Raw genomic sequence first — 13335 nt, forward strand, 5'->3', positions numbered from 1 at the left:
CTGGCATTTTCTTTTTTCTTTTCTTTTTTTTGAGATGGAGTCTCGCTCTGTCGCCCAGGCTGGAGTGCAGTGGCGCGATCTCGGCTCACTGCAAGCTCCGCCTCCCGGGTTCACGCCATTCTCCTGCCTCAGCCTCCCGAGTAGCTGGGACTACAGGCACCCACCACCATGCCCGGCTAATTTTTTGTATTTTTAGTAGAGATGGGGTTTCACTGTGTTAGCCAGGATGGTCTCGATCTCCTGACCTCATGATCCACCAGCCTCGGCCTCCCAAAGTGCTGGGATTACAGGCATGAGCCACCGCGCTCGGCCATGATCTGGCATTTTCTATCTCCCCTAACATTCCTATTTATCACTCTGACCTCACTTCCTACTCCTCTACTACATTTACTCTCTTCAGGCTAACCAACCAGCATGCCCTGCCCCCAAGGGCCCCTTGCACTAGCTCTTTCTAGGGTGCTCCTCCTTCAGATAGAAGCATGGCTCTCCCTCATCGCCTTCACTTTTTTCCTCAAATGTCACTTATCAAAGGATGACTTTCCTTTATTATTCTCTATAAATATCCACCCCTTCCTCCTTACCATGCATACCCTGCATTGTTTCTCCATAGCACTTATTACCATCTAACATAATTACTTACGTAAATTCGTAAAAGGCCTATTATATGTACTACCATATCCCCAGTTTCCAGAAGAGTGACAGCCATGTAGTATGCTCTCAATATTACTGAATGTAATGTTTCTAGCATATTCTTAATTTCTAGCAGTTATTTGGAAACATAAGTATTATCTAATAAATATCTCATTTTAGTCAACCTTGCCTTCAATCTAATCTTTAAGATAGGTCTGATTCTCACCTGTAATCCCAGCACTTTGGGAGGCTGAGGCAGGCGGATCGTGAGGTCAGGAGATGGAGACCATCCTGCCTAACACGGTGAAACCGTGTCTCTACTAAAAATACAAAAGATTAGCCGGGTGTGGTGGCGGACGCCTGTAGTCCCAGCTACTCGGGAGGCTGAGGCAGGAGAATGGCGTGAACCCGGAAGGCGGAGCTTGCAGTGAGCCGAGATCCGGCCATTGCATGCCAGCCTGGGCGACAGAGCAAGACTTCCGTCTCCAAGATAGGTCTGATTCTCAATACAAAAGATTTTATTTCATACAAATTACAAGGCCAATACTATTTGGAGAGTGGGGTAGACAACAAGAATGAAAGATAAGCATGGAGCAGAAGAAAGGCAAGGCCCACATTAGTATATAGCAATTAATTGGGCTCCGTCTTGCTCTGTCATCCAGGCTGGAGTGCAGTGGCGTGATCTTGGCTCACTGCAACCTCCACCTCCTGGGTTCAGGCGATTCTCCTTCCTGAGCCTCCGGAGTCTCCAGTAGCTGAGGCTACTGGCATGTGTCACTACACCTAGCTAATTTTTGTATTTTTAGTAGAGATGGGATTTTACCATGTTGACCAGGCTGGTCTCAAACTTCTGACCTCAGGTGATCCACTCACCTCAGCTTCCCAAAGTGCTGGGATTACAGGTGTGAGCCACCATGCCTGGCCAGCTGGAGGCTTTTAAAGATGGTCTATAATTTATAGATCTGCACTCTTAGCAAATGTGAAAGCCACACAATAACAGTATAGTTATCTCAAAAGAGAACATTCATGCATTTGAGAGTAAACCACACAAAGGATATTAAGGTGTCTGGATTTGAGGGAATTAACTTTCATCAACTAACACCAGCAATGTTTTTCTAGTCTAGTGTGTAGCTTTTAGTTAAGTTGAGTATTTTTAAAGTGACCAAGGCCAATTCAGACTCACTATACACGTATTTTTATTTTTTTTATTGTGGAAAATTTCAAACTTATACATGGAGAATAGTAGTATATATCACCCATATGCTCACTACAAATGTTTGAACTTAATAACTGTACCTTGAATACTCCTCAAAATAATCCTGCAGTATAAACTTTAGGGAAGTTTGTCTCAGAATATGACTCCAAAGTATTGGTGACAAGAAATCAAATATTGGTATTCTCTAACTTAACATGGAGATGCCACTCAGATGTAGCAAATGAAGGAATTTCCAGTGAGCCATTTAGGTATGCGGGTGATAAAAATTCAGACTCTATTTTATCCTCAAGAAAGAGTAAAATCTTAATTCACTGCTTGAAATTCTACCAGATATATATATATTTTTTTGAGATGGAGCCTCCCTCCTGTTGCACGGGCTGGAGTGCAATGGCGCAACCTCGGCTCACTGCAACCTCCACCTCCCGGGTTCAAGCGATTCTCCTTCCTCAGCCTCCCGAGTAGCTGGGATTACAGGCATCTGGGCTGGGCGTGGTGGCTCACACCTGTAATCCCAGCACTTTGGGAGGCTGAGACAGGTGGATCACCTGCGGTCAGTAGTTCGAGACCATCCCGGCTAACATGGTGAAACCCCGTCTCTACTAAAAATACAAAAAATTAGCCGGGCGAGGTGGCAGGCGCCTGTAGTCCCAGCTACTCGGGAGGCTGAGGCAGGAGAATAGCGTGAACGGCAGGGGGCAGAGCCTGCAGTGAGCCGAGATCGCACCACTGCACTCCAATCTGGGCGACAGTGAGACTCCGTCTCAAAAAAAAAAAAAAAAAAAAAAAAAAAAAAAAAAAAAAAAAAAAAAAAAAAATACAGGCATGAGCCACCATGCTCAGTTAATTTTTGTATTTTTAGTAGAGACAGGGTTTCGCCATGTTGGCCAGACTGGTCTTGAATTCCTGTCCTCAGGTGATCCACCCTCCTCAGCCTCCCAAAGTGTTAGGATTACAGGCGTGAGCCACTGTGCCCAGCCAATTATACCAGTTTCTTAAACAAATTTATTCATCACTTACCGTGGACCACACTAAGAACATATATTAAGAGGCTCTGTGTTTTTAATGTGCTAAGAACATATATTAAAAGCCTCTGACTTCCAGGGTCATTAAAGCAAAAATCTTACATTAAAATTAAAAACACTACTAGGAAAACTTAGGGATTAGTACCCTCATGTTTGGTAAAGGTTTGCCTGACTAGAAAAATGGGAGTTTGGGTTGAGGGAGGTAAAAACAAGAGAAGACTTTTACAGCATGACTACTTTGAGGAAGAGTCTCTTGGATGGGGTGTTTTAGTGAGTGATACAAGGCAAAATAAGTCATAAATGTAATAGTTAAAAGTTGAGGACAGGCCAGGCTCAGTGGCTCACACCCAGCACTCTGGGAGGCCGAGGTAGGCGGATCACCTGAGGTCAGGAGTTTGAGACCAGCTTGGCCAACATGGTGAAACCCCATCTCTACTAAAAATACAAAAATTAGCCGGGCATGGTGGTGCCCGCATGTAATGCCAGCTACTTGGGAGGGTGAGACAGGAGAATCGTTTGAACCCAGGAGGTGGAGGTTGCAGTGAGCCGAGATCGCACCACTGCACTCTAGCCTTACTGCCTGGGTGACAAAGTGAGACTCCATCTCAAAAAATTAAAAAGTAAAAACAAAATTAAAAAGTTAAAAAGTTAAGTGGCCAGATACTTCTGGCAGTTTTTAAAATCAAACATTTTCAAACTAATACGGAGAATATTAAGTCTACATTATAAAACACGAGCAGTGCCTTAACCCAAAATGCTGATGACTGTCATAGCTAAGAGGCAAGCGGGAAAAGATTCCACCAACACCGTGAGGCTAGTAGTTTTTTAGGGAGTATCCATCTACAGATACAATCTTTCCTAAAACAAAGGTCGCGCACTAATTGCTACGTCCTACTGAAAAGATACTTTCTGAGCCTCAGGAATAGAGAAAAGAAATTTCAAGGTTACTAACAGATTAACTGACAATCTATTAAGAAAACAAGTGTAACCACATTTCCAATATAGATAAAAAATAGCAACTTAAAAGTGGAAAAATTTTGGAAGTAAAAAAAACAATTACATAGTATTTCAGAGCAACTTTATTAGAGAGCTGCAAAGAGAAACCTAAAATTGCATTTTTAATGCATGGAGCTCTCAAACTACATTCCAAGAATATAAACAAAAAGCTATGTCAAGAACTCATTGAGCTTTTCTTCTTCCGAAAAATGCCAACAAAGGCAGGATCAACTCATCCGATAATACTTCGAAAAACAAAGAACGCTGTGGGGGAAGCCACACGACAAAGAAAATATCCACGCTCCGATAATTTAACGCTAACTCTAAAAATTATCTGTAAATATGTTAGGGCATTTACAGCCCGCTCGTTCAACACCATGTCAATCAAAACAGTAGCAAACGACTATAAAAATAATACTAAATCCATTTCCCCTCAATTGATATATTCCTTCTGGGTGAGATTTCCAAATCCTTGGGGTGTCTGGTTAGGCTTTTTGGTCGGTGGGTGCTACAGAAGGAAAACCAGAGGTTAAAGAAAAATGCTTGGCTTTTTTCCAATTGGCAACTGCAAGAATAAAGTTTACTGCACTGAAAATGAGTACAAGCAGCCTCGAGGGGGGAAAAAATCTTATCACCGAGAAGAAAATGAAAGGAAGAATTTCAGTAGGAAATCAAAAGTAAAATTAAAGGGAGACGGCTGTAAAGATAAGAAGAGGTTAATCAAAAAGGGGGAGAAGCGGGAAAAGGAAAGAAAGCATAGGACAAAAGGAAGGTTCGATGAGTTCTAAAAAGAGGTCTGAATTGAAGTCTTTTCTCCAGGTCTAAGACCACAGAGGGCCCGTGGCGAGAGCAAAGGTCATGCAATGGTGTTGCTAAAGTGAAGGGATTAATTGAGAGGGTTGAGCCCCATCTCTCTTCACCTGGTCCTCTCACAGATTGGGTCTTGGTTCTAAGCATCCAAGTGCATGCTAAGGAAACAAAAACCACGATATCGCGGCGTCCACGGAGAACAATAGGCTGGGAGAGGCGCAGGGCCGAGGCCTTCCCTCCGGGACGACCACCATCCCGCCTCCCTCATCGCTGCCCCAGACTCACAGAGTCTTGGGCATCTCGTCCTCCATGGCTGCTGCTGTCGCGGCGGCGCCTCCGGGTCCAGCTCCCTGCCCTTCACTACCTCCCAAATCGTTTAAGCGGTTATGGCTACGGGATAGTGGGGTTTCTCGGCTGACCAGAGGTTACTCCGCCTCCTTCTCCGGCGGCAATTACACTAAACCGCCCGGCCCAGCGGGAACAATGAAGCCCCAATACAAGATGGCGGCGAGCCGGGAGCCTAGGAGCAGCCAGCAAAGTTACCCGGGCCGCGCAGGCGCAGAATAACCTTGCACTCTCAACCTCCGGGCCGCTCGGCTACACCTTAATCCATAGGTTCACTTGTTGCGCAGCCGCTCTTCCACCCGACACGAGGGACGTCTCAGACTGCGCAGGCGCAAGGATTAACTACTTCACGACTTGCGTGAACTTTTTTGTCTTCTGGCTGCGGATTCGAGTGTTTCGACCGCGAATTATAAGGGAGTGGAAACCTTCAGGGACGGTAAAAAGCCTAAATCTTTCCTCTTTTGGAAAGATATATAAAGATTCTTCAAGCTATCTGGTTTTTGGAGAGCGAGAAGCAAAACGCTTGTGCGCCGCCCGGGAATCGAACCCGGGTCGCAAGAATGGGAATCTTGCATGATACCACTACACCAGCGGCGCTGTTAACACGTGTAGCCGCCAGAGTGTTTTAGGAGGAAATGGAAGCAGACGTTCGCTTTCATGTGAAAAGAATTGTCATGTATTATTTATTCATTTAAAAGTAAACGTTTTTTGACAGTCTATAATCTTCTGTTTTCCAATAACATAAATAATTTATCTTCTCTCATCCCAAACATGGGAATGGATGTTTCAACTTTCTCTGTACAGAAAAAAAATTTCGATTTAAAATGTTTACTTAAGAAATAAGAAAAAAGAAAAAAAGTTTTACTTAAAAAAGTAAGGATTTTATTAAGAATTTGCCTCGGTGCTAGTCAAATTTTTGAGCGCGGGGAGGATATTTCCAGATGCTAGATTTTTATTTATATTTGCATTTCTTTCGTGTATTGATTGCACATTGGAAAGCATTTAAGAAATAGCTGTTTAGGTCGGGGGAGTGGCTCACGCCTGTTATCCCAGCACTTTGGGAGGCTGAGGCGGGTGGATCACCTGAAATCAGGAGTTCGAGACCAGCCTGACCAACATGGCGAAACCCTGTCTCTACTAAAAATACAAAAATTAGCCGGGCGTGGTTGTGGGGGCCCGTAATCCCAACTACTCAGGAAGCTGAGGCAGGAGAATGGCTTGAATCTGGGAGGCGGAGATTGCAGTGAGCCGAGATCTTGCCATTGCACTCCAGCCTAGGCAACAGAACGAGGATCCATCTCAAAAAACAAATAAACAAACAAACAAACAGCTATTTAATGCAAATTGGTCACAAGAATCTTAAAAGTAAACAAGTCAAAAGGTGCATAAACTTCAGTCCAACTTTAGGAGGCAGAGAAATTAGAGCTCTGAAATGTGATTCAGTATACTCTGTATGCATTTCATATTGCTTATTATATATGTATCACTAAAGTAATCCTATGTCTAGGAATCTATCCTACAGAAATAAAAGAATTAATTTATAAAGATTTATGTGCCAAGATACAACTGCAGCATTGTTTATAGTAGAAAAAAATGGAGTAACTTGAATATCCATCAATGCCACTTATGGTAATTTATTCAATTTACACCGAATACATGTGGAACTTTTTCTTTTTCTTTCTTTTTTTTTGAGACAGCCTTGCTCTGTCTCCCAGGCTGGAGTGCAGTGACACAACCTTGGCTCACTGCAACCTCTGCCTCCTAGGTTCAAGCGATTCTCCTGCCTCAGCCTCTCTAGTAGCTGGGATTACAGACGTGCGCCACCACCTAAATTAGCCTAACTAATTTTTGTATTTTAGTAGAGACAGGGTTTTGCCATGTTGGCCAGGCTGGTCTTGAACTCCTGACCTCAGATGATCCGCCTGCCTCAGCCTCCCAAAGTGCTAACAGGCGTGAGCCGCTGCTCCCGGCCGGAAGATTCATTTTATGGACTATTTTGCAGTTATTGAAAAGCTATTAATCAGATCTGTAGTGTTGAACTGGAAAATATCTATGATCTAAGTTTATTTAAGTTGTAGAAATTTTTCTTTTTTTTTTTTTTTTTTTTTTTGAGACGGGGTCTCGCTCTGTCGCCCAGGCTGGAGTGCAGTGGCGCGATCTCGGCTCACTGCAAGCTCCGCCTCCCGGGTTCAAGCAATTCTCCTTCCTCAGCCTCCCGAGTAGTTGGGACTACAGGTGCCCGCCACCACGCCCAGCTAATTTTTTGTATTTTTAGTAGAGACGGGGTTTCACCATGTTAGCCAGGATGGTCTCAATCTCCTGACCTCGTGATCCATCCGCCTCAGCCTTCCAAAGTGCTGGGATTACAGGCGTGAGCCACCGCGCCCGGCCGAAATATTCTTTAAACAGAAGAATTTACATATCGAAAAACGTGATGTCGGCCGAGCGGGGCGGCTCACGCCTGTAATCCCAGCACTTTGGGAGACCGAGGCAGGCAGATCACTTGAGCTCAGGAGTTCAAGACCAGCCTGGCCAACATGGAGAAACCCCGTCTCTACTTTAAAATACAAAAATTAGCCAAATGTGGTGTCACATGTCTGTAATGCCAGCTACTCGGGAGGCTGAGGTAGGAGGAGAATCACTTGAACCCGGGAGTTGGAGGTTGCAGTGAGCCCCTGGGCCACAAAGCAAGACTCCTCAAAAACAAAACAAAACACCAAAAAAACAAAAACGTGATGTCCTCTTTAAAGTAGTTTCTTCAGACTGGATACATTCTGGATTTTCATTTCTGGAATTGTCTTTAGAGTCTCTGGCACATTCTTCAGATTATTTTCAAAGATATCAAGTACTAGTCTTTTGATGGTGAATAAAACAAATGTTAATGGGGATGGTATTTTTAAAACACCTTTTTGGGACATCCATATAAAGTGTTTTTCAGTTTAATGGTTTTTAGTTTATTCACAGAGGTGTGTGTGCAAAAATCACCACAATCAATTTTATAACATTTTCTTCACCTCAAAAAGGAAACCCTTAGCAATTAGCAGACACTCGCTGTCCCTCATCCCATTCCATGTCCCAGCCACCAGTCTTTCTGCCCCTATAGATATGCCTATTCTAGACATTTCATATAAATGGAAGCATGTAATATATGGTTTCTTGTAACTGACTTATTTCACTTAACATTATGCTTTTCAGGGTCATCCATGTTGTAACATGTATCAGTACTTCATTCCTTTTTATTCCCAAATAAAACTCCATTATATGGATATTGCACAAGTACTTTTTTTTAAGTAGAGTAGTTTTTAAGTTACAAAAGTACAACGTGCTTAGTGTTACAAACGAAATGAAATGGATACATAAGGAAAATATTAAAAATGTATCTTCTTCCCCCTCTTGAGGTAAGTAATATTAATAGATTCATTTGTAATGTTCCACATTTTACTCTATACAGATGCACATGTATACACTTGGGATTTTTAGTGTTTTTTTTTTTTTGTTTTTGTTTTTGTTTTTTTTTTTTTTACAGAGTGTCACCCAGAGTGGCAGTGTCTCGGCTCACTGTGAACTCTGTCTCCTGGGCTCAAGTGATTCTTGTGCCTCAGCCTCCAGAGTAGTTGGGATTACAGGTGTGAGCCACCACACCTGGCTAGTTTTTTTTTTTTTATTTCGCTTTTTTTGCCCAGGCTGGAGTGCAATGGCATGATCTCGGCTCACAGCCACCTCCACCTCCCGGGTTCAAGCGATTATCCTACCTCAGCCTCCCGAGTAGGTGGGATTACAGGCATGTGCCGCCTAGCCCGGCTAATTTTGTATTTTTAGTAGAGACGGGGTTTCTCCGTGTTGGTCAGGCTGGTCTTGAATTCCCGACCTCAAATGATCTGCCTGCCTCGGCCTCCCAAAGTGCTGGGATTACAGGCGTGAGCCACCATGCCCGGCCTAATTTTTTTTTATTTTTACTAGAGATGGGATTTCACCATGATGGCCAGGCTGGTCTCAAACTCCTGACCTCAAATGATCCACCCGCCTGATCTCAGCTCACTGCAACCTCTGCCTCCCAGGTTCAAGCGATTTTCCTGCCTCAGCCCGCCTAGTAGCTGGGATTACAGGTGTGGGCCAGCACATCCTGCTAATTTTTGCATTTTTTAATAGAGACGGGGTGTCACCATGTTGGACTGTCCGGTCTCAAACTCCTGACCTCAAGTGATCCGCCCACCTTGGACTCCCAAAATGCTGGGATTACAGGTGTGAGCCACTGCGCTGGGCTTTTTTTTTTTTTTTTTTTTTTTTTGAGACAGGGTCTTGCTCTGTTGCCCAGGCTGGAGTGCAGTGGCAGTGATGTCAGCTCACTGCAGCCTCTGCCGCCCAGGCTCAGGTGTTTCTGCTACCTTAGCCTCCTGAGTAGCTGGGACTACAGGCGTGTGCCACCATGCCTGGCTAATTTTTTTTTTTTTTTTTTTTTTTTTTTGAGATAGAGTTTCACTCTTGTTGCCCAGGCTGGAGTGCAATGGCTCGATCTCAGCTCACTGCAACCTCCACCTCCCGGGTTCAAGCAATTCTCCTGCCTCAGCCTCCTGAGTTGCTGGGATTACAAGTGCCTGCCACCACGCCCGGCCAATTTTTGTGTTTTTAGTAGAGATGGGGTTTCACCATATTGACCAGGCTGGTCTCGAATTCCTGACCTCAGGTCATCTGCCTGCCTTGGCCTCCCAAAGTGCTGGGATTACAGGCATGAGCCACCGTGCCCAGCCCACACCCGGCTAATTTTTGTATTCTTTGTAGAGACAGAGGTCTCACTTTGTTGCCCAGATTGGTCTCAAATTGCTGGGCTCAAGCGATGCACCAGCCTCGGCCTCCCAAAGTGCTGGAATTACAGGTGTGAGCCACTGCGCCCAGTCCTGGACTAATAGTTTTTTAATAGTTGCAAAATCGTCCATAAAATGAAAGTTCCACAATGTATTGGATGGTAAATTGAATAAATTACCATAACTGGCACTGATGGATATTCAGGTTACTACTTTTCAAAAATCTATTGTATTACAAATAATGTTGCAGTTGTATCCTGGTACATATATCTTTTTTTTCTTTTTTTTGGAGGTTGGAGGGCAGAGTCTTGCTCTGTGCCCAGGCTGGAATGCAGTACCACAATCACTGCTCACCTCAGCCTCTACCTCCCGGGCTCAGGTGATCCTCCTGCCTCAGCCTCCTGAGTAGCTGGGACTATAGGTGCACACCACCATGCCAGGCTAATTTTTTTGTATTTTTTCGTAGAGATGGGGTTTCGCCATTTTGCTCAGGCTGGTCTCGAACCCTGGGCTCAAACCGTCCGCCTGCCCTAGCCTCCCAAAGTGCTGGGATTACAGGTGTGAGCCACTGAGCCCAGCCTCTTCCTCCAAGTTTAACTTTGTTTTGTATCCATCCTATTTTCCTCTCATCTATATTGTTCTTCATGTTCATGTACTAGTTATTCTTTTTTGTTTGGGTGAAGTATTGTAATTACAGAAATGAGATTTTTTTTTTAAATGAAAGGCCTCACATATTTATTACTGAACCCAGCCAACCAATGCGTTCATAACAGATTCGGAGAGGAAAACATGTCGTACTCTCCAGATAGTGGTGACATTTTCAGCTTGATATGATAACATGATCATGACCTTTAGACAGCATAAATATGTATGCCATCTCATGTACAATTCCTTACAAACCCAGCTTGGTTCTTCTCCAATGTCTCCTTTTGGAGTTGTACCTGATTTTATTTCCAGTTTTCATCTGAATCCACTGGGGAATGGGATGATTTTGCTTTTTTTTCTTGGCCAGGAATCACTTAATCCTGAAAGTTTTGTGAGAAGACATGGTGAGGGCGGAGTCAGGAACACACCACGATGGCGGAGAAAGGAAAAGAGGCATGAGATCATTTTATACCCATCATGCAACCACAAGCTTTTCTCAACTGATAATACTAGGACATTAGTTATAGACCCATTTTTTGTTTTGAGACGCAGTCTCACTCTGTCGCCCAGGTTGGAGTGCAGTGGTGTAATCTTGGCTCACTGCAACCTCTGCCTCCTGGGTTCAAGCAATTCTCCTGTCTCAGCCTCCTAAGTAGCTGGGATTACAGGTGTGCACTACCACACCTGGCTAATTTTTATATTTTTAGTAGAGACAGGGTTTCACCATGTTGACCAGCCTGGTCTCGAATTCCTGACCTCAGGTGATCTGCCTGCTTCGGCCTTCCAAAGTGCTGGGATTACAGGTGTGAGCCACTGCACCAAGCTCCAACATTCTTTTTTTGTATTTTTTATTTTTTGAGAGCAGCCTGTCAGGTTGGAGTGCAGCGGTGCGATCTCAGCTCACTGCAACCTTGGCCTCCCAAGTTCAAGTGATTCTCCTGCCTCAACCTCCCAAGCAGGTGGGATTACAGGCATGCATCACCACGCCCAGCTAATTTTTGTATTCTTAGTAGAGGTGGGGTTTTGCTATGTTGCCCAGGCTGGTCTCGAACTCCTGACCTCAGATATTCCACTTGCCTGGGTCTCCCAGAGTGCTGGGATTACAGGCGTGAGGCACCATGCCTGGCTTCTTTTTAATGCATGCATAATATTCTACTGTATGGTATGTTGGGCAGAAAAAAAGAGTTTTCCTCTACCCTTCTGAGTTTTTGGTTGTGATAGACCCCTATAACAAAAGACAGATTAACAAGAAGAAAACAAATGGGACCAGGCATGGTGGCTCACGCCTGTAATCCCAACACTTTGGGAGCCCAGGAGTTCCAGACCAGTCTGGGCAATATGGCAAAAAACCATCTCTACAAAAAATGTAAAAATTAGCTGGGCATGGTAGTGGATTCCTGTGGTCCCAGCTACTCTACTCTGGTGGCTGAGGTGGGTGGATCGCTTGAGCCCAGGAGTGGGAGGTTGCAGTGAGCCGTGATAGTGCCATTGCACTTCAGCCTGGGTGACAGAGGGAAGCCATCTCAAAATAAATAAATAAAAGAAAGAAAGAAAAAAAAAGAAAAACAGAAATTTAAAAACATGTACGTCACATATTCAAAAGAGAGACCAGGGAAATGAGCAAATCTCCAAGAGGTGGCTTTGAATTCAGGATTATACAGCATCTTCAAAAAAGAACAGTATATGTTCAGAGAAGTGTTAAGAGAGCCGGGCGTGGTGACTCACGCCTGTAAAATCAGCACTTTGGGAGGCCGAGGTGGGCTGAATGGAGAAACCCCATCTCTGCTAAAAATACAAAATTAGCTGGGTATGGTGGCGCTTGCCTGTAATTCCAGCTACTCAGGAGGCTGAGGCAGATGAACTGCTTGAACCCGAGAGGCGGACGTTGTCGTGGGACTGCACCATTGCACTCCAGCCTGGGCAACAAGAGCAAAACTTTGTCTCAAAAAAAAAAAAAAGAAAAAAAAGAAAAAAAAAAAGAGAAGTGTGAAGAGAAGGAAAATGATTTTGAGTCTCTAGGGGTGCCAAATTATGGGAAGGCAAATAAGCGATAGAAAAAGGCTCATTAATGAAGTTTGTCATGTAGACTCCTGGCTGATAAAGGTTTGTCAAAAGACAAAATTACAACTAATTTAGTTTAAAGAGCATAATTGGCTTTTAGTTGCGATTGTAGAATTGCGCAACACCTCATTTTATAAAATCGAATGAGTATTCCTATAGGTTGAGTGGAGGAGGTTGGCTTTCAGAAAGGGCTGAAGAAAGCAGAAACAGAAAAGTGAATTGGTTGTTTCGAGGTTACTTTACTTGTGAAGTTTAAAGCAGAGGGTATTTCCTTATCATGCCACTTAAAACTGGTCTGTCGGGAATTTGGCTATTATTTTTCTTTCTCCTGATTTCTTAGAAAGTTAGATCGACAACTTAGTTTTGACCTTGTGATGTGGAACATGAGTGACTTGAGTGACTCCATTTTGATTTAGTCTGTTGGGCGTAGTCTAGTGCAGGAGCTCAGTCCAAACCAATGGCTTCCTATAAATTTGATTTAACAGGTGTAAAACTGTCTTCAGTGATTAACCTTTGTCTTTCCAGGCAGTGTGGGAAGAGGGATACCTTTGCTTTTTAAAATTTATGTCCTGCTTTACTTCAGACATTACACTAAATAGGAGTGTTGAGTATAAAAATGAATTCACAATTAAAGTTGTTGATAAATTATTTATATATAACTTTAAAATGAGATTTTTTTGAAGCTTTGTAATTACATTGAAAGTATATTTGTTTCCTTGAAAACAATTTTTTGAAAAGTGAATAATAATGTAATACAGCTTTCAAATTACTTTATGCTGTTACTTTATTTCTATTGTATTCACATGTG

The 13335-nt window shown here is 43.5% G+C and overlaps 1 protein-coding gene, 1 non-coding gene and 1 pseudogene across 20 annotated transcripts in view; all 3 read right to left on the reverse strand.

Annotated features, from left to right (window-relative positions):
• TIA1 (TIA1 cytotoxic granule associated RNA binding protein) overlaps positions 1–5212 on the reverse strand; it is a 40765-nt gene extending 35553 nt beyond the window's left edge. For 8 of the 19 annotated variants that reach the window (XR_004033361.1, XR_004033357.1, XR_004033360.1 and 5 more), the window contains exon 1: positions 4960–5212. Coding sequence is in view for 5 of the 19 variants with exons in the window: in XM_030827893.1 (XP_030683753.1) it covers positions 4960–4985 (26 nt within the window). In the remaining 14 variants the exon portion in view is untranslated. The remainder of the gene's footprint in view (positions 1–4959) is intronic. The other 11 variants (XR_004033353.1, XR_004033356.1, XM_030827885.1 and 8 more) reach the window with 3 other exon arrangements.
• A 333-nt stretch (positions 5213–5545) lies between these two features.
• On the reverse strand, positions 5546–5616 carry TRNAG-CCC. Its single transcript has one exon. It is a non-coding gene; the product is annotated as a tRNA-Gly (tRNA).
• A 5097-nt stretch (positions 5617–10713) lies between these two features.
• On the reverse strand, positions 10714–10869 carry LOC105738585 (annotated as a pseudogene).
• Between the last annotated feature and the right edge of the window lie 2466 nt (positions 10870–13335).

This window comes from Nomascus leucogenys, chromosome 14 (genome assembly GCF_006542625.1).
Source record: "Nomascus leucogenys isolate Asia chromosome 14, Asia_NLE_v1, whole genome shotgun sequence".
Taxonomy (NCBI): domain Eukaryota; kingdom Metazoa; phylum Chordata; class Mammalia; order Primates; family Hylobatidae; genus Nomascus; species Nomascus leucogenys.